The sequence below is a fragment of the Rhamphochromis longiceps genome, linkage group LG1 (assembly GCF_057381845.1).
Source record: "Rhamphochromis longiceps isolate RC_006_pf linkage group LG1, R_longiceps_female_GT1.1, whole genome shotgun sequence".
NCBI classification, from domain to species: Eukaryota; Metazoa; Chordata; class Actinopteri; order Cichliformes; family Cichlidae; genus Rhamphochromis; species Rhamphochromis longiceps.
The window spans coordinates 28,980,664-29,001,116 of NC_140557.1; the positions used below are offsets into that span (position 1 = coordinate 28,980,664).

At 42.4% G+C, this 20,453-nt stretch overlaps 1 protein-coding gene across 6 annotated transcripts in view; it reads right to left on the reverse strand.

Annotated features, from left to right (window-relative positions):
• The window catches only part of dmxl2 (Dmx-like 2), a 41,495-nt gene that overhangs the window by 6,184 nt on the left and 14,858 nt on the right, over window positions 1–20,453 (reverse strand). For 2 of the 6 annotated variants that reach the window (XM_085405016.1, XM_085405010.1), the window contains exons 14-46: window positions 20,168–20,370; window positions 19,532–19,653; window positions 17,666–17,755; window positions 17,424–17,532; window positions 17,206–17,325; window positions 16,860–17,087; window positions 16,109–16,395; window positions 15,472–15,644; window positions 14,734–15,385; window positions 14,267–14,596; window positions 14,058–14,177; window positions 13,810–13,945; window positions 13,118–13,228; window positions 12,811–12,980; window positions 12,364–12,461; window positions 12,071–12,236; window positions 11,407–11,671; window positions 11,085–11,287; window positions 9,693–10,085; window positions 8,964–9,146; window positions 8,532–8,828; window positions 8,237–8,428; window positions 8,049–8,125; window positions 7,647–7,777; window positions 6,916–7,161; window positions 3,655–3,845; window positions 3,399–3,532; window positions 3,223–3,308; window positions 2,833–3,034; window positions 2,221–2,338; window positions 1,151–1,216; window positions 376–462; window positions 17–138 (exon numbers count right to left, since the gene is read on the reverse strand). In XM_085405016.1, the coding sequence (XP_085261142.1) occupies window positions 17–138; window positions 376–462; window positions 1,151–1,216; window positions 2,221–2,338; window positions 2,833–3,034; window positions 3,223–3,308; window positions 3,399–3,532; window positions 3,655–3,845; window positions 6,916–7,161; window positions 7,647–7,777; window positions 8,049–8,125; window positions 8,237–8,428; window positions 8,532–8,828; window positions 8,964–9,146; window positions 9,693–10,085; window positions 11,085–11,287; window positions 11,407–11,671; window positions 12,071–12,236; window positions 12,364–12,461; window positions 12,811–12,980; window positions 13,118–13,228; window positions 13,810–13,945; window positions 14,058–14,177; window positions 14,267–14,596; window positions 14,734–15,385; window positions 15,472–15,644; window positions 16,109–16,395; window positions 16,860–17,087; window positions 17,206–17,325; window positions 17,424–17,532; window positions 17,666–17,755; window positions 19,532–19,653; window positions 20,168–20,370 (6,108 nt within the window). Of the gene's footprint in view, window positions 1–16; window positions 139–375; window positions 463–1,150; window positions 1,217–2,220; window positions 2,339–2,832; window positions 3,035–3,179; window positions 3,309–3,398; window positions 3,533–3,654; window positions 3,846–4,186; window positions 4,214–6,114; window positions 6,193–6,454; window positions 6,638–6,915; window positions 7,162–7,646; window positions 7,778–8,048; window positions 8,126–8,236; window positions 8,429–8,531; window positions 8,829–8,963; window positions 9,147–9,692; window positions 10,086–11,084; window positions 11,288–11,406; window positions 11,672–12,070; window positions 12,237–12,363; window positions 12,462–12,810; window positions 12,981–13,117; window positions 13,229–13,809; window positions 13,946–14,057; window positions 14,178–14,266; window positions 14,597–14,733; window positions 15,386–15,471; window positions 15,645–16,108; window positions 16,396–16,859; window positions 17,088–17,205; window positions 17,326–17,423; window positions 17,533–17,665; window positions 17,756–19,531; window positions 19,654–20,167; window positions 20,371–20,453 lie in introns of those variants that run through there. The other 4 variants (XM_085405034.1, XM_085405031.1, XM_085405022.1 and 1 more) reach the window with 4 other exon arrangements.

Here is a 20,453-nt window from a genome sequence, read left to right on the forward strand (position 1 = left end):
CTGCTGCTAGTCTGACCTGCGAGACTCCTTATCAAAGTCCTCCCCAATCCACGTGTAGGGCTGGACAGCTACTAGACTGGACACATCAACCTCTTGGACATCATGGGTGGAAGCCAACACTATTTCATTAGAGTTAGCCTAGGAAAGTAAGGAAGCACGGTGGATAAGGCGAGACAACACATATCACTAGCTTCTCTGAATTCCCAGAAAGTAACTGCCATGTATTTGCTACTTAAAAAAGATTTCTAGAAACCTTCATTCAATATAAATCTATCTAATAATCCTGTCTCCATGTACAGTGTCCTCAGAATCAAAGGAAATTATGAACCACAAGTTTTCCCCAGTATTTTACACAAGTTAACACCCACAACTGACCTTATTTATGGCAAATGCCATGATTATATCAGACTCCTTGTGGATGATTTTAGCTTTTCCTCCAGGGTAGCCCAAATCAGCCTCCACCTGGAAAAGACAAAAAGAAAAGGAAAACATCAAAGCTGAAGAGAGAAACACTAAAATAAGGTTCTCCTGGGTCAGATTAATGGTATGAAGGAGATTTTTTAAAAAATAAATAGACTTTAATTTCCCTCTAGTAGGATAGAAAACAGAAAATATTGACAAGTATGACTACTGAGCTTCTGGGCTGACACCCTCCAGTTAGAAAGCCTCGCCACCACACCCTGACAGTGAGCATGCAAGTTAGTAGGTTTAAAGTGTGTGCTATCTCATTTATGTGATTTTGAGTCCTGCAGAATCAGTCCAGCTAGAAAGGATGTGAGCTACACAGGGAGATGAGTTATTGATAGGTTTGGATATGAGGTTATGTGAGTGGATAAGTGTCCCAGTGAGAGGAAGAGATTAGACATTAGATCTAAGCCATAGAGCTTCGAGTAGATTTTATGCCAAAAAATTACCAGAGCAGTCACTATCAGGCCAAGCTAGAGAGGAGACATGCAGTGCTTTACCCCAGCATGGCGGGATCTCAAAACAAACTGCAAACCAAACCCTGTGCAACTGGTGCAAGATTTCTTTTAGTGTTTAATGCACTTGCTCCTTCAAGCTTGGCTTCGCAATGACTCTCCCAGACAGAAAAGATAGACAGATGCTCAGACAGAGCCAGGGCCTGGGCTGGTACAGTAAATGATACTACCTTATAGGAACTGCTAGCTCCTGCTTTGCAGTGTGGGCTTATACGGTCCGTATGGTTCTCTACAGACTACACACACACAGAGGCAATATAGACACAGGACACACCAACACAGCACGACACAACACACATGCACAAACAGAAAAATAAATCATGAAATGAAAATGAAAAAAATTAACAAAGCTGACAGGATATTGTATACTTGGTGATAAAATGGGAGTAAGTCAGACATGTTGCAGCAGGTATGGAGACATCTTACTATTACAGCTGAATTTGACATGATGTTATTCCAGTTAGCGAAAAAGGTTTTAATTATTAACTAGGCATGAGGACAAGAATCTATAGGAGGTTTTTTTTTTTAAGCTCGAGCTGCATTGGCAGTCTGTCATAAAAGTGACTGATTCAGACATCACAGAAGGCAGTGAACCATCTTATACTTGATTATATGTTAAAGGAGTCAAAGCAAAGATAAGAAAAATATTAATAGTGATAAAAATGCTCACTCGGTGCTTTAAAAAAAAAAAAAAAAAAAAAAAATCAAGGGATGAATTTAGATACATGACTAAAAAAAATTACCAAATTGCCATTTCCAACTAATAGACTGCAAAAATATTCCAAAGAAAAGATCTGGGAAAAAAATAAAAAATATCTGGACAACCGAGCATCTGGATACCGTTTTCCATTTTTAAGGGAAAACCTACTGTGGACATGCGGCACACTAAGAACTAAAGTTAAATTAAAAGGCATATAAAATATGTTATTTTTGTAAAAACTGTTCGGATACTTCACTTTGGTAGGGCTAGTTGTTTGATGCCTACAAGGATCATAAATCTCTGTTTATAGGCGTCGTGTCTTTACGTGTGGTTAACCTGGGCTAATGTCAGCAAATCCACTTCAGAAATTTTCTATGACAATCATGTGTTACACTAAGATGAGGAGGAAAAAAAAGAATAAAAGAAAAAACCAACATAATATAGTTGCTGACTAATGTGATGTTCAAGTACTTAAAATTCATAAAAGAAATTATAAACTTCATCTAAGGAAAAAACAAAAATTAAATGCCATGTGCCGACCTCGCTCTGCTTCCTTTTCTTTGTGAAGATGTAACGGATTAATGTCTCCTGAAGAACTTCCTGTTTGACCAGGAAATGCCACAGACGTCGGGCTGGAAAGGACTGGTGGTTCCTTGTCCTAAAGAAAAAAAAAGTGGATGAAAACAAGGTGATCACAAACAGGCTGTTTGTGACTGTCACTTTGAAAAATCAGAAGCAAAGAAACTAACAGAGTAACACAAATTCCTGTAGTCTGCATGGAAGAAAACTGTCTTGTCTGCAAACACTTGCCAGCAATCTTTAGCAAGTAAAGCCTGAAAAAACACGAAAGCTTGAAGAAATGTGATGTGAATCTGGAAAGAAAGAACAGCCATTTTCAAAATTCAAGTTATGCCTTCTGGCTGAAACCAATATGTTTCTAAGGGTGGAACTTGTTTTCCATTTCCAGTCGATTTACACTTATTTCACTACCACTTGTGAGCAGTTAGCGAGTTGTTCGGAGAGAATACTGTTTTTTCCCCCCAGCAACCTTTGGTCACTAACTGGTGTCTACATCTGTGCTACTGAGGCCTTATCTATTTATCTGCTGTAAGTACAAAGACAAAAATTACATATAGATGATGTAATACTCACTTGAAGGGTGTGTTGTCAGGCTCCAGCATGGCCTTATGTCGCAGTATTGCAGGGCCACCTCCTGTGCTGAGGTCAGTAGGGTAAGTGTTGATGTAGTTGGGAGGTGGGCCATCAAACGTATTCATTCGCTCCAACAGAAGCTGCTCCCAGGTCTCCAAAGTCTTCAAGGCAGCATTGCTCAGAGGGGACGTGACTGGCAGCTCTGTGACACAAACACATATACAAATTTGATATTCAGAAGCAAAAAGCTATGAAGCGTTTATCTGTGGATTCCATATGATTAACAAATTATTGTTGAAATGTCCTAAAATATTTCCATGCACCTTCATAAAGAATGCATCGCTTACGTTTAGAGAGGCGTTTAGGATCGGTCTTTTGGCGAGCATGTACCTGTAAAGTCCAGGCCAGTGAGAGGAATGAAGTTCTTGACATTGTGATAAGCCAGTTTCACCATGACCAGGCGGATCAGAAACCAGCTACATAACCCACAAACACACAAATAATTAAAATATGAACCTCAATGAGTCTCAGAGGAAATAAAGAGAAAGAAGCATGGCTGGCTGTACCTGTAAGAGTTGGGGTCAGAGTGCTCAGTCATCTGTGTGTCAGATAGGAAGGCGTCATCATCATCTTCGTCATCCTCGGCACCGCTTTCGTCTGAGTCATACAGGGCGTTGCTGTCTGACAGCGGCAGGAAAGGCTGAGAGGGGAAATGATCAGCAAAGAGTAAATGAAAGGCTTAAATATGTATATTGTTTTGTTTTGTTTTTTTAAACCTTAAATCTGAAGCAAAGATTCAGTTTGACAGCTTTACTCTCTTACTTTGGCCACAAAATAGTCCCACATGCTCAGCTCTGGGGGAATGAACTTCTCCCTGTAGGTGGGTCTTTCAACGGGAACAGGAGGTGGCGTGGCAGGTGTCTCCTTTACAGGGCGTCCAGGAACCAGCATCCTCATGTTGAATCTGCGTCTGTATCGGTCCACATCCTCTGCTGGGGGCTGAGGGGGAGCCACTGTAGCAGAAGAAGAATGAAGAAATGGTATATTTCAAACACAAGACAATTTGAAAAGAGGTCTGCAGTGTGCTGCATTTTATACAAAGGCTGAAGATCAGCTGAAACTCAGCATCACTTTAAATCCAAAAAAGAAGAAAGAAATAGATCCGGAGGAAAAGTACTGCATCCACATCCTACATAAAACACATAATACCTGAGAAAGGAGGCTCCTGTCTGCACCTAACTTCAGTCACAAATGACACGTCATACACTTTTGGAAAGGAGAAATACAAAAAGGCACAAAAAGCACACGTTTGGGATGTAAGCACAGGGCAAGAAACACTCGCTAGTACACAAACCTGCACCATTATCCAGGATGACCATCTCTGGTATCGCACCAGACAAAACAAGACAAGACACAAACCAGAGTAGACAGTGCAGTTAGACACACAGATACTGCACAGTCCATTACATAATAGAATCAGCGAATATTTCATGTGTGGGCACAAAGAACACATCAAACGATGGCAAATTTCTTCAGCGATCATGTGCTAAGCATTTCCTCATATCCACAGCACTTAATAGGCAAACAGGATGAGACTGGCAACTACAGTATGTTAAGGTTAAAATGAGTTAATTAGAACATGACAGTTGGGCATCAGCATGTACCTTTTCTCTAAAGCTGTGTGACTGTGGCATGCATGCAGGTTTGCCGCGGCCCTCAAAAGGACAATTTTAACAAGTGATTTTTATCAACAGGCTGGCATTTAAGATGGCCTGTCCTCTAAAGGAGCTCTTCAAAAGGCCCCTGGCCTTGCTCAGAGCTGCCTCAAGCTCTAGAGATGTGGAGTCTAAATGCCAGTCCCCATCTTCCTCCCTCACAAACACAATGTGAGCACGGTATACTCTGGCCTGATGAATATGGATGAACAGTGTCAATTTCAGCCAACAGTGACACAGTAGAGCTGTGAGCACTTTGGGAATGGCTTAGTTTTTGAAATAAACAGACAAACACCTGAATCATGTCACACAAGCGCTAGTATAAATCTATAATGCAGTAACTAACTCAACTGCAAATTACTTACGTACACCAACTCCATTTGCATTACTTCAAAATACAATCCCAGTTTCAAGAGAGTTGGGATGCCGTGTAAAATGCAAATTAAAAACAAAATGCAATTTTTGCTAATCTGTTTTCATCACAGTAGATCATAGAAACCATATCAAACATTTGAAGGGAGATTAAGTACCATTTTAAGAAGGATATTAACTCGTTCCCAATTTGATAGCAGCAACATGTCTCAAAACAGTTGGGGCAGGGCCATGTTTACCCACTGTGCAGGATCCAACCTTATTTTAATCTGTACAGTCAGGACTGTCTGAGCAGAGCAGCTGCTGGACTTTTGGGAGAGGAATGCTGTCCCATTCTTATCTGATATGGGAATGCAGCTGCTGAAATCTGCAAAGCTTTCCCTGAAAAACTAATCTGAATGGGAGCACATGTTCCTCTAAAACCTGTACATACCAGTCAGCACTGATGGTGTAATTCCAGATGTGCAAGCTGCTAGTTCCATAGGTACTAATACAGTTCCATATCATTTCTGAACGGAGCGCTCTCCTCTTTAGTCTGGAGGATGGTGCGTCCATGTTTTAACAAAAAAAAGAATTTCATCTGACCACAGATCAGTTTTTCTAGTTTGTCTGAGTCCATTTGAAATTAAGTTTGATCCAGAGAAGACAATGGTGTTGCATTCTCTGGCAACGGCCTTGTCCTTTGTGCACAGGGAAGATTTCTCCAGGTTCCTTGAATCTATGAATTTTCTTGAATTTATGGACAGTAGATGATGAGATTTTAAAAGTTTTACACTGAAGAGGACCGATGATCTTCAGCTCTTGGAGATGCTCTTTTTTTTTTTTTTTACAAAGCAATCATGTTAGTGACATGTTGTAAATGAACCTGATTAATTGCAAAATGTTACTTTTCAGGCCTTTTGTCACCCTGCTTCAACTTTTGGTATTTGTTGCTGTCATCAAATTCAAAGTGAGCAAATATTTTTCATGAAAGAGTAAAATATCTCAATTTAAACATCTGGTAGGGTTTTTGTGTTTTATTGTAAATAAAATATAGGTTTAAGAAATGTGTAAATTATTACATTCTGTTTTTGTTTAGATTTAACACAGCACCGTAGTGGTTTTCTTGAATTGTGGTTGTATTTCATTCTAAAATCTGGACAACACACAAGTAGATATTTAGCCTGAACGCTACAGGAAGCCTCTGAAAGTGTACCTGGTTTAGTCTCAGATTCACATATAGTGGGCTGCTCAGCATTGGCCTCTGAATACTCGTTGCTAGGCCCAGCTGGTGCTTCAGTGACACAAAATGAGCACAGAGGACGTTACAACATGTACATGCAATGCAGTATACACACACACAAACACACACACAGCTGTTGGCTTGTCATAACAGTAGTGGATTTTGTTTTGTTTTGTTTGTAATGCTCATTCAGCAGTAGCTTCACGATAGAGTGGTGGGTCATTCAAGCAGCTGCAACAATGCAAACCTTTACATTTACCATGCACTGCAATTCTGCAAACCAGCACTGCAATCCACCAGCCCAGTTACTCACAGCTGGTGTTAGCTGCAGATACCACAGTGCCCACCCCCTCGTCCCTTAAAACAGGAGGAGGGGGACGTTTAGGGCGCTGGGTTTCAGTAGGGGTGACAGTGGGGTTTGAGGTGAAGTTGCTCTGCTCTGGTCTTCCTGTCTCTTGAGACTCCTCTGGCCTGGCTGCCTCAAAATCAGCTGGTGCTGGGACACAGGGCAGAGGGCACACTCACACAAGACGCTACACACGAGTAGCAGCAGCATGTTAGGAGCATCAACAGGACAGTGCTAAGTAAATATCTATGCGATAATACCAAAAGTGGAAGTGATCAGAGATGTTAAAGGGAAAACAGACGTGGGAGGAAAAAGGTCAACTTCATGTGCTGAATCAAGGGATAAAGGCAAATAATTACAACCATGAACAATGTTGACATGGTAAAGATAAAGGTTTTAGATCGCCAACTACCAAATTGTCCTTTTACCTGGTGGAGCCTCAGGCCTCTTTGGCTTAATGACGACTTTGGCCCCTCCTCCGAAGACTGCGGCCCACACCCGGTTATTGAGGGGATGTGCTGCCAGGCGGAAGAGTTCATTGCTGCTGTGAGTGCCCAGGCCATGGATTAGCAGGGAAAGATAAACTGCCACAACAGCTTCACACAGGAGCACACTGAGCTTTGGCTGGTCCTCGTCCCTCGCAGATGTCAACAATGAAATCAGGGACGACACACCTGCATAGAGGGGAAGCACATCCAACGTGATAAACGTGCAACAGATTACCCCCTAATTTACACAAATAACTTCCACAGGCAAACAAAAACACCATCTCAGCACCATCGAGAACCCATTTATGAAACCTTTTCAGGATGGCGTGATCAGTCTCTTTCTTTCCATTTCCTTCCCAGAGGCCACTGAGCTCCTATTATAGAACACCATCTGCCTCTCTGCATAAACACAGACTGCCTGCTTTGCTCTGCTCTCTCTCGTCCTGCTCTTCACATTTTCACAAAATACTGTCCTTGATGTTTACACAGAAAGCCATTTTCCCCATCCTATGCATCTGTGAGGATCCTCAAATATGACTTCAGTTTCATTTTGTAAAACTACAAATTAGAGCAAATGTGTTATTATATTCTAATCCAAATCCTCTCTTCAGTCAGAATCAAACCAACTCCCCAAATACACCACTGGGTAGCAAAGTAAGAGGTCTTATTACCTGGCCACTGTGCAGGTGCAGAGGTGGGAGTAATATGCTCTTCAATGCTTTCTGTGCGGAGTCGTTTCCTCTCACTGAGCAAAAGGCCCTGGTAAACCATCCCTGTAAACTGGTTGGCCTCTGTTTGACTGCTGCAACGCAACCAAAACATTAAACGATAAAGTCACAACAGCCCAAAACATGCATGTTCAACATTTTGTTAAATATATTTATTCTTCTTTCATAGTGTGAAACTCAAAGATACAAATGTCTGAACAGACCTGGAGTCAGACTAAGCTACACAAGCACAGCATCAAAAACAATAGTTCTCAACTACTAAATAGCAATGAGCGCATACTTTGAGCACAAGGGTAATGTGAAGCCAGTTTTGGTTTCTGGATCTGTTGCAATGCACGTGTTTACCTGTAGCTGTGACTGTCACAGAGTGCTTGATAGATGCAAGCAGACAGAGATGCTGCTAGCGTGTGCAGAGCGTTCACCTAAAAACATGAACATCACTTTTCATTATTCATCCCCAAACTGAACAACCAGACAGTAAGACTTTCAGTCATCTTAAAATGAAGTTAGAGATTTGTTTTTAAAGTACTGACCCGATCGTCCATGATGTCCGGATGTGGTGGGGTCTCCATGAGTGTGATGGTGTAGAGGATGTCGTGTATGTGATTGCTGAGGTGGAGAACAGGGTTGGCTATGACTGTCTTGGTGGGGGCAATGTAAGCAGATAACAGGGGCAGTGTAGTAGGCAGAGGCAAAGGGGACTGCAGCTGCTTCACTGTGGTCTCCTACAGAGTATGACAAAAAGTGAATTTGCCTTCTCTGTAAACTGTTTTGTACTAATAAAAAACAAACATATATAATGACATATGTATAAAGGTGCATGCATACCTGCTGGCTCTCCTGCAGGAGGAACAGAAGCTCCATGCGAACAGAGGTGACTCCGCCTCCCTTGGCTCCATGAAGGCTGCAGTAGGATAGAAACACTCTGAGCAGGGCCTGGTTCTTCCTCAGCCATGCCTTGCGCCTCTCAGAGTGCTGCTGTTTGGCCTGAAGCCGGCGGCGCTCCATCTGATGACGCTCATAGGCTCCGGCGTCTGTTCGCTCCAATACGTCATCTGATATGTCCACCGATGTTGAGCGTTCTCCCCAACGCTCCACCTCTGACTCTTCCTCCTTTCCTTCCACCTGAGTTGATAACGTTTATGGTAAAAAAAATAAAATAAAATAAATTACAATGAACCAGAACTGAAAAACATTTATAGAAACATTCAGCAGTTTTTAAAATAGGCTAAAACAACATCAAATAATATTAAAGTCGACCTTGTAGTTGCAGATTTTATGCATGGCTGCTATCTCCTTCTCCAGCCAGTTGTAGAGCTGAAAGCGGAGCTTCCCTCCGTCCACCTCAAAGCCTGTAGCCAATGTACGCAGCTCTGTCATGAGGATCTTCAGACAGGCACGGAACTTCAGCTGCTCTGCTATCACGTCGACCTCCGACTCGCCCTGAAATACATGCGAGTGACTTAAAGGACAAAGACCGTGCTTTGTAGCCTTGAATTTTATATTTGGGGCCGACCCAATTTGCAAATCAAGCCCAAAAACACTCTCTGACACCTTTGCTGCAAGTTTCCACCTTTTGGAGAAGACCCCACCAGAAAAAACATGTTTTTCTTTTCTCATTCAAGAACACTACATCTGAATGAGAGTCGAACCCTCACAATTGTTTTTTATTATAATAACGATTAAATTACATATCCTAATAAACATTATTCTCTCCCTGCTGAGTGTTCAGGCAGGTCTTCTTTGATGTGTTAACTCCAAATAAAAATCCTTTAAATGTAACATTTTGGTTTGTATCTGTCGTCTCCTATATGCCAGATAAGACAGTAAAGAAACTAGACAAGGATGTGCCTTCATACAACATCAAAATGAAGTTATTTTTTTTTCCTGTTTTGGTATTTTAACTGTGCAACCAAAGGAAAAAAACACAATAAAATAAAATCTGAGATCTCCACAATTACTCAAGGAGATTCTAGATATTATTGCTACCTGTGAGTCCTCTCTTTGCAGTTTCTGGCTGCCTTTTCCTGAACCTTCCTCTCCTTCGGTTTCCAGCTCTGGTTTCTTCATGGTCAGACCACCATCGTCCTCATCCTCATCATCTTCCTTGACATCTCCCCAGTCCAGCTTCAGCTCATCTTCCTCTACCTTCACCATAGGCTGGCTCCAGTCCAACCCACCAGTGCCATCATTTCCTCCCCAGGCCTGTGTCGGTGCTGCTGGAGAGCCCCAGTCCAAACCTCCCTGAGTGCCATTTTCCAAGGGTTGGCTTGTGTTTAAATTGGCCTTGGATGAAGCCTTGCTGAGAGGCGATGAGCCAGACTTCTTGCAAACCTTGGGGATCTTGGAAAGTACTTCCAGAGCTAAAACTGGGCAGCCCACCTACAAGATTCAGAGATTATATAATATGTATATGAACTTTTGTTATATAATCTCGGCATGCATGCTTTTGTAGTTATCAGAATGATACATAGGGGGATGGAAGTGATAAATTACAATTATCTTTCTTATTGTAACAAAGTGGATTTTTTTTGTCTACAATGATGATTATGTAAAAGGTATGACATCAAACAGCAACAGCTAAGGCCTAAATCTGAATCCTAAATTCACAAACTCTGGTGGGTCAAGCAAAAATGTTAGTTTCTTAGTTACAGCTTATCTAATTTCCTTCATTTCACACTCAATGACATCCTGGCTGGGTTAATGCAACATGTAATTGAGAGCCTCCAAGTATAGTTTTTATTCCAGTCTATTTTTTCCTGTTATAACACTGCTACATTTCATTTCCCTTTAGAGGAGTAGAAAGAGAGCAAATTCAGCAGATCTTCATGGAGCAAAAATACAATAATGTTCTGTGATCGAGCCCAACAACAATATCATGACTTATTACTGCATTTCTGCTAAACTACAAGGCAAAAATATTCTTTCTCTTTCCCTGCAAAATTGTATGCGACTGCAGTAAACTGCGTGTAACAAATTTTGCATCCTTTGATAGTGGAAGTTGATTCTTGTGTAAAGCTGTTTGCTGTGTTTGTGATTTATTTATGAAGCTCATGAACATCATGGTTTCACCCTATCCTGTTTACCCTAGTCCTGCGATTTCAGAGGAAGCAGTCTGGACATTAAAAATTGATCATCAGTTACAGGCACAAGCAACAAAGTGCACTTGAATTTATAGACTAAAAATGTTCTTTGCTAGTTGTGTCAGAAGGCGATGATTTCACTAATCTTTTACTCTTGTCCTTACCATTTTAAAGTTTACTTCAATTGTAACTGCCTCACTTTATACTACATATTTATACTTACACATATAATGTACAAGTTCCCAACTCCATCAAGAGAACTGGATTGGAGTAAATAGCTAGATTAGTATGGACTCACCTTGAAGTGTGCATTGGCCGTAGTGAAGAACAGTTTGCGCTCTATGAGGTTGATCTCATCTGCGCTGCTCTTTTCAGCAGTGAGGCCTACTGTTGTTGCTGTGCCCGCTGGATTTGCAAAGTGGCGGCGAATGATCAAAGGGTGTGTCCTTAAGTAGTTATAGAAGCTAAACACCACAGGGTTGCAAGCCTTAACCATCACATCTGATGCACAAAAATGGAAAGAAAAGGGAGAAAATATTTATTTCAGGTGAAAACAACATGAATAATGCACAATGGAACGTGCCGTTTAAAAATCACTAAAATGTCTTCAACCAACTAACCAGGGTTCTCATCGTCCTCTTTTGGGATTCGCTCCAATAATGTGTCCAAGGCTCGCGTGTAGTCTTTCATGATCCAGTAGGCTATGCTGCGGAGGAACGGATCGGGGTGCAACCTGGAACAGTGGTAACCACTCCCGTCCCTATTGCAGCCCAAGACCTTCTCATAAAGGAGGCCTTGGCAGGTGGATGAATTCTCAAAATCAGCCTCATACAGCCTTGCTACTATCATGGCTAACTGGAGATCCTCCATCTTCTCCAGCAATACCTAAACACCATGAAACAGCGTGATGAGTTAACGGTGCAGGTTTTTTTCTTTAAAGAAATAACAAGCCAAGTGCAAAAAGTTAAAGATTTCTGCAAGGTACAAACAGAAACTCACACTTCCTTTTCTGCCCATCTGTATATTTTGACTGTGTGTTGAGAAAAATCTAGGCCAACAAAGACTATGTGCTACTGTTATGCATCTTATTATTTATATAATTTAGGCTTCTCTTTTGTGATTTAAAGGCTGAAGACCCACTCTGTCATCAACATATTTCTGTACCAATATCACCTTAAAGAGAGACGACTTTATGATATTGCTGCTGCAAGTTACGCTGAAATATGCTACTGGAGTAAACACAGCGTCAGTAAGTTGTCTGTGCACTATTAAAAGTCCTCAAACCTCTATGGCATCTTTGAGGGAACCAGCCAACAGGAAGAAGGCAGCCGACTGTTCAAAGCGCTGCTTTCCCAGTAGGGAGAAAGCATTTTTGAGAGCTGCCTTTCGCCAGCGGTCTTCACTGAAGTTGTTTTTGAAGAACTGAGTCATCTTCTCGTCATGCTGAGACCTGAAAGAACAAAGCCACAGAGTTTGGTATCCATTCTGCTTTAGTAAGAAAATTCACTTAAAACCTCTTGTTCTGAACATTGGAAAAATTATTCAAATTAATTATGTGTTTAGAGAAAATGTCCAACCTGAAGAGTCCCCACAGGACAGCTTTCTTCTTCATGGCCAAGTAGAACAGGGCAGCATCTAAAGGGTCATTTTGCCTCTGGAATGCAGCTTTTCCCAACTGATTATAAACAAGCAATAGTCGTTATTTAGTTATTTCTAAAGAGTTATCAATATTTACCAATTGCTTTGATTCATAAAGTCTTTACAGTAACTCCTAGCTGTTCCTAGCTCCTATTTACTAGAAATGGAAAACTCCTGTAGGAAATTAATTACATTACAGAGTAAACTGGATGGTAAGTTTCCTTTTCTAGTTCATATACTCACCTAGAAACTGAGGCAGATATTGCCATAATCAGAATCAGAATGGGTTTATTGCCAAATGTTGAGCAGGTTTACAACAATCAGCATTGTAATCAGCATTACATTTTGATTTTTATGTATATAAATACGCATATTTATTCTGGTACCTTCTCCACCATTTTCCTCAGAGTGTTGATGTTTCTTATCCACCAACCCACACCCACGGCCCGGAGCTCAGACCACTGTGGGTCGCCTCTCTGCATTGCTGGGATCATGTTCAGCATCTCTTCCTCTGCCTCTGAGTGGAACGCCCATGCAAAGTGACACGTTGAGAGGCCTGCAATAGAAGCAGATAGTTGGATCGGGATAGTGAATAATAGGGATAGTGAAAGGAGCAATATACCCCATAACTGTCATACAAAACGTTTTGTATACTCGTCTCACAGCAGCAGCACCATGAGCAGAGTACTTTACCTTGGTGGAGCAGCTGCATGCGGTAGAGTGGGGGCAGAGAGGTGAGCAGGCAGGTATGAAGACGCATGGCGAGCAGGTACCTTAGTCCACACTCATCAAGAGCCTCGCCACCTACACAAATACCAGCAGTTGATCAGTTTTCCCCCCAAAGACCACTCAACAAGAGGGCAAAGACCTTTAAACTCAAGTATCACTTGAGTTCATGTGATCCTGTCACACAATAGGTCTCCAGTCCTTGAACCTTCTTACCCTCTTCTCTGCTTACTTAGCACAGGAACAACCTGCTAATGTCTTCCTCACAAAAGACTAAATAAAAAGAACGAAAAACCGAAGTAAAAAAAGGCAAAAGATACTGAAAAAGAGAAAGGAGCAGTTTAACCACCAAGATTTGATAGCTGGCGAATGACTCAAGAAAAGTATTCCTTTCCTGTTTGTTAAAAACATTTATTTAACTTTAATGCAATATTGGACCGATTTGCTAGGTTTCAATTAAATACCAAGACTTAGAACCAATCTGCTTGCTAAAAATATGTAATCAACCTTTACTGCAGCAGTGCAATATCAGTAAGGATGCTGTTATGACTTCTTTTTAAGGAATACAGTGTTTATGCCAAATGTCAGATGTATTATATTGTACACAGTCTCCTGTACATATCATAAGTACGACTGGAACACACACAAACTAGACAGACCTGTGTACTGTTGATCAGTGGAGCTTGCGACCTCAGCACTTGTGGTTGCAACAGTATCAGCCAAGGCCACCAAGAACATCTGCTCTAGGCGGGTCAGGCCTGGAAGGCTGGAGTGCATGAGGTGACTGGACAGCACCTGGACACAATTGAGAAGAAAGCAAGTGAAGCAGAGAACCGATAAACAAATATTACTTCTCCATAAGTAGATTTTTATGTAAAGGGAAGCCTATTTTTTATTTCATTTTTACCTGAGCATGTTCTGGTCCAAAATAGGTAGGCCCATATTGAGAGAGGTTAATAACTCGGGATTTTTTCTCTGGTTTATCTGTGGCAAAGTTTACAAAGTCATCCGTGGTAACTGTTGGCACCTGTTAATGCAGGAAGAGAAGAGTTTAAAGTCCTTACGTGCAGGTAAACCTTTAACAACAAAATCTGTTCAAGTCTCAACTCTTCCTACCTGGAAGAGGTCAGCATACTGGTCCTCTGTGGACTTTTGGGCTGCCTCACCATCAGTCCCTTTAGTTCCCTTAGCATTCTCTTCAGGTCCTTTATAAGAGGTGTCTAGATCAGCCAACATGAGGGAGTACAGAGGCAAGGGAGGGATGGAGTTGATCTCTGTGTAGTCCCTGCCTCCGTCACGGCCCGACACTATGGTGTCTTTTGCTGTGCTGCCAGTAACGCTGATTGTCCGAGACAGATGTCTCCTGGCTCCGCCCTCACCTGCCTCCACATCCCTAACCACAGCGACTTCTCCAGCAATACATTTTACCAGGTGGGCGAGGATGGCCTGACACACACAAAAAAAGACCAAGACTTTATTAAAATCAGATAATCCGCATCAAATCGTGTAAAAAACACTGAATAAAAACTCACTAGATTTCACTTGGATGTTTTCACTACTGAATGAGGTAGAAATGGACTCACCTTGGCACGCCGAACTCTGCCCAGGTCCATGAGTTCCAGCAGCTGGGTTGGATGGTACTGAGGAAGAGTTGGGGACAGCGAGTGAGCTGCTTCAAAGAGTCCTCCTTCTTGAAGTCCTGCCGGGGCACGAAGGGCCTCATCTACTGCAGTACTCCCCTCAAACACACTCTTTGACCTGGCCCTCCCTTCAAAGATCGAGGAGGACACTGTGCTTTGACCTCCGGCTATGTCTGCTGATGAAAGGTTGCCTTCTTCTCCCTCACCGGGCTTCTTGTCCTGATGCCACTGTGCATACACATGCATTTCACAGTCCATGCCCACCACTAGGATGCCATCCCTTACCCAGGAAAGGGAGACCGGCAGCGATGGGGTGCCATCCACAGATGACAGGAGGTCAATGGTCCGAAGCAAAATCCAGCGTGAGCGGATCCCCTGTTTGATACTGCCCCCTAGAGGAAGGGTGATAACAGCCACACCCTCCTTGCTGCTCGTCTGCTCATTGACCACACCAGAGATACGGCCATACATAAGAATGTTGGAGCCCACTCCCACAGTGAGGATGTGCGATCCATCCTCCTTTGACAGCCAGTCCAAGTGCACGTAGTGCTTAATGTTGGGTGAGCTATGGTCTCTGCTCATGTACAAGTCAGACCTGAGGTGAAGAAAATGAATAACCTATCAGACATACAAGCAAAACACTTACTCTGACAGAATATGATAAACGTAATAGTTCCTGACCTGCTGTAGACAAAGAGATTTGAGTCCACACTGACTCTTGGATCCAGGGTGGAAGAGGGTCTGGCGAAATCATCCAGGTGGACAGTTTGCTCTAAAACCCACTCTGAGCCACCAGTAGACTCACACTCGTAGATGGACACATGCATAGAGAAGTCTTCTATGGAACTTAGACTCTGAGGACAACAGAAGACCGTTTGATTTAACATGACTGCTGTGACAAATCAGTAAGACAGTAAGGCTCTTAATACTTTTTACATGCACCTTGACACTAAATACACAGACTTGCTTATAAGCCAGACTGCTGATGTTAAACCTGAACTTATTTTCACTTCAGTGACATCTAGCTAGTTTTTAATCCCTTCTCACTAATGCTTATCATTTGTAGATGCAGCCCAAATGCAAAACTTGATCATTCTCCACTTTACATAAAAGTAAAATAATATGCTGACACAGGGCATTAGTATGCATTAATGGGAGAGTCCAGGGTCCAGCCAAATGATGTTTCTTTGCCCAATTTACATTTTTATTGCATTTTTCTTACACTTCAAGGTAATTTACACAATTTCTATGCTGCTAGTTTTTTTTGTGGTATAATACATTCACAATACAAATACAAAGCCAAATTCTAATTTCCTACCTGTCCTTGTCGTGGCTGTTTGAAAGCCACAGCCAGCCTGCCAATGTAAGAACACGACACAGCTACAGGCCGGCCTGACACACACACAGCACTGTTGTTGTCCTCCTCTTCATTCATCAGAGCCCAGGGCTCCCAGCGGTACACCCGGTTGTCCTCGCCATCCATACCATTCCCATCATCACCCTCCACAGCACAGTGCCAGAACCGCACTCGGGAATCAGAGCAGGTTGTAACAATCAAGTATGGAGCCAGGCACACGGGGTAAATAGAGGAGGAACTCAGATGTCCTGGTAGAAAGAGGAGACAAAATTAAATTTAAGAAGATTTTTCTTTAGCATATTCTTTCATTTAAACCCACCAGGAAACTAATTTCCTCAAAACTGAATGATAAAGACACACAACCTATTGAATATACTGTGTCGACAGGCATTGAATTATTACAGTAAGTAAGGACAGGTGAAATGATGCATTAATTTATGTGTAAAAAGAAAAAAGAAAGAGTTTTTACTAGTGCTGTCAGCGTTAATCTGTCAGCTGCACGGCGTCAACGCGTTAGCGAGGTTAGCTCGTTAATGCGTTAGCGCTGTGCAGCCCCACGCATAGGGCGACCCGCGCTAACTCGCTAACGGAGATTTACCGCGTTAATGCGGTTATGGCGTTAACGTCATTTTAACGAGATTAACGCTGACAGCACTAGTTTTTACACATCAGCAACAACAGCATGGTTATACTCATAAGTTTATATTCCAACCTGCAGATGGGGTCGCCCTAGTAACCTCCACCCCATGAGGAAGGTCAAGGCGTTTGCTGTAAACCAGCTTCGAGCTGAGGATCAGTTTGCTAGCAGACTGCAAGTTAGCTGTTGAAGTTGACCGTGGCAAGGGTCTGACAGGAGACGTCTCTGGAGATGAGTCAGCATTCACAACTTGATTGGGAACCATCAGCTGGCTCTGGAAGCTGTAATCTGGGCTTGGCTCATCTGCACACAGAGGCAACACATCAGAAGAGACAAGTTAATCTAAATTTAAAAAAGCAGACTTCACATTATTTTTCATTTTCACCTATAAATGCTTTGCTTCACGCACCAAAACACTTACCCACACAGGCCTGCACAGACTTAAGATGTAGATGCCACATCTGCAGAACAGAGTTCCTGTTGAGATCCTTTTCGATCACCACCAGGAAAAACTTCTCAGAGAAGGGAGGAGGTTGGTAATCTGGATAGAGTAAAATGCAGTATTATCGTCATCTAATGACAACTGGGCTGTAAAATAGGAATAAACAGACCGACACAGAGTTTAACAGAGTGCTATACCTCCCCCAGGTGGAAAGGCTGGTGTGTTTGCTTCTGGTTCTTTCTGGGGCTTGTAACCTAGAATGAAGTCCTCTTGGAAGACATGTAGCAGCTGTGTACTGGCTCCACACTGGAGGCACATGGACATAGCATCACACAGTTTACTATATCTATTGATCAGGAGGTTTCAGTAGTTCATGCCAAGAATTTTGGTCTGTCATTGATCTGAAGTGGGTGAGAAAAAATACAGAGCAGCTGCTAACCTGGTTTGTAATAGCATCCAACTCTATGATACAGCCGGGTCTGGCTGTGGACTGCTGGCTGACGATATTGAACACTTCGCCCACGAGTTTCTAAGAAGAGATATACAAGGAAAAAATAAAAACACAAAAAACACATAATCTACTTTGTATTTCATCATACTGCATTTCATTTAAAACCATTGGAGTGGTAGAAAGTGTTGCATAATATTTTTTATATTGTACAGAGGAATGAAGTCTGGAAATTGTTATAAGGGCATGAGGAAAACACATATTTTGCTTCAAAAACAACATGGCCACATGTCCTATAAATTCAGGATCTGTGTGACTGATGTAATAGTTGTTAGGTTATTTAAAAGCTGGCCTATAGCAAAAGTTAACATCTGTGAATAATGTGCGTATTTGACAGCTGCTGTTTTATGGTTGGTGTACACCTTTAAGCCAAACAAAGCCAACAAAGCAACACATAAGCCTGATTTTAACTCAATTCTTGGTCCCTCATGACAAATTCTAAAGTTCCGCAGTGTGAGTAATGAAAACCCAGATAGGTCTGTGAAGGTTCTCAGTCATCCAGGTCATCGTAGTCAAAGGAGCTTGCAAAGAAAAGCATCTGGACTTCTTTAAGTTACTTGAAGATGTTTCACCTCTCATCCGAGAAGCTTCTTCAGTTCTAAGGTCAAATGGTGGAGAGTCCCAGATATAAACCTAGTGGGAGTTTCCCCCCACAGAGGGACAAAAGGACCCCCTGATGAGCCAAGGTGTGAAAATGGCTGTGGGTCCCAATCAGCCAGGGTTTTGGGTGAGCTCATTGTGAAATCTGGCCCCACCTTATCATGCGAATTCCTGAGGTCAGATGGCCCAGGATGTGACTGGGCGTTAAGGCGTCTGGGAAGGGATCTCAAAACTGGATTATAGATGGCAGACAGTTGGTGTCGTAAACCACCGCCTCTGTTCAAAGACGGTCGCTCACAGTGGACATAAATGGCTTCTTTCACTCCTCTTTCAAACCATCTGTCCTCTCTGTCCAAAATGTGAACATTGGCATCCTCAAAAGAGTGTCCTTTATCCTTAAGATGCAGATGGACTGCTGAGTCTTGTCCTGTGGAGGTGGCTCTTCTGTGTTGTGCCATGCGCTTGTGAAGTGGCTGTTTGGTCTCTCCAATGTAGAGGTCTGGGCATTCCTCGCTGCACTGTACAGCATACACCACATTGTTAAGTCTGTGTTTTGGCGTTTTGTCTTTCGGGTGAACTAGTTTTTGTCTGAGCGTGTTGCTGGGTCTGAAATGCATCCAAGGATGTTATGCTTGGAGAAAAACTGGTTCACATTTTGGACAGAGAGGACAGATGGTTTGAAAGAGGAGTGAAAGAAGCCATTTATGTCCACTGTGAGCGACCATCTTTGAACAGAGGTGGTGGTTTACGACACCAACTGTCTGCCATCTATAATCCAGTTTTGAGATCCCTTCCCAGACGCCTTAACGCCCACTCACATCCTGGGCCATCTGATCTCAGGAATTCGCATGATAAGGTGGGGCCAGATTTCACAATGAGCTCACCCGAAACTCTGGCTGATTGGGACCCACAGCCGTTTTCACACCTTGGCTCAGGCGATTAGAGGATCATAAGGGGGTCCTTTGTCCCTCTGTGGGGGGACACTCCCACTAGGTTTATATCTGGGACTCTCCACCATTTGACCTTAGAACTGAAGAAGCTTCTCGGATGAGAGGTGAAACGTCTTCAAGCAACTTAAAGAAGTCCAGACGCTTTTCTTTGCAAGCTCCTTTGAAAACCCAGATACATTCACATAAACCTTAAATGAAAACTATCACATTGCAGTGAGCAATAACAAAACAGTGCATATATACTCACAGATGTTTCAGGATCTGACAGCTCATCCAGTAGTTTCCTGGCATCCACAACAGCTTGATAGAGACGCAGGTTTTTACCATCTGATGCCACGAAGCAGGCACTGGCACTGTTACAGTAAGTTCCTGTTAGACACAACACAAAGATTGCAGGCTTAATATTGGGCAATGCACATAACTCTGAAGGACACTCATAAATGGAGCCATCCAAGAAAACTTCTTCAAAGAGCAATAATCGGGACAAACTAGATTGAGAATGGGTTTGAATTAGAAAGGGTATATTTTTTTTTTCCTTTCAAGACTTATGGCATCAGTATCAATAAGACAGAAGAACACTGCATTTTGACCGCAAAGCTGGAACATACTGCTGATTCGTTTGCTACTGCTGGAACTGAGTAGCTGTGACAGTTGTTCAGTATTTCCTGAGAAATTCCGAGAGAATATCCTCCTGCCACCTGGACAAAAAAAATAACTAAGTGCAGCAAGAGTCTCAGCAAGAGTGAAAATGTCCCTCTTAATCAAAATTCTTGTTATTAAGCTACTACTACTAATACTACTACTACTACTACTAATAACAACAACAACAACAACAACAACAACTCAAAAATCAGCTTTATATAAAAATGTACGGTATATTTACCAAGTACAGTGCTGGGTACTAGCGTGGGTAGCCAAGCAACATTGCTGAAGGCAGAGGTGTGCAGAGAGTTGATACGGGCCAATTCTGAGACGCCTCCAGTGCAGGACAGGGGTCCAATGTGGTCCACTCGCCACAAAATCAGCTCACTGTAGATGGCGTTGGGGTCATGGAAGGTCCTTGTAGCTGCATTACGAAGCTGCTTCCTTAATAATGGATAACAGTTACAATTACTAGCCTATCACCAGCAAACTAAACCCATTATTGACGGCTTCAGTTCTCTACCTCT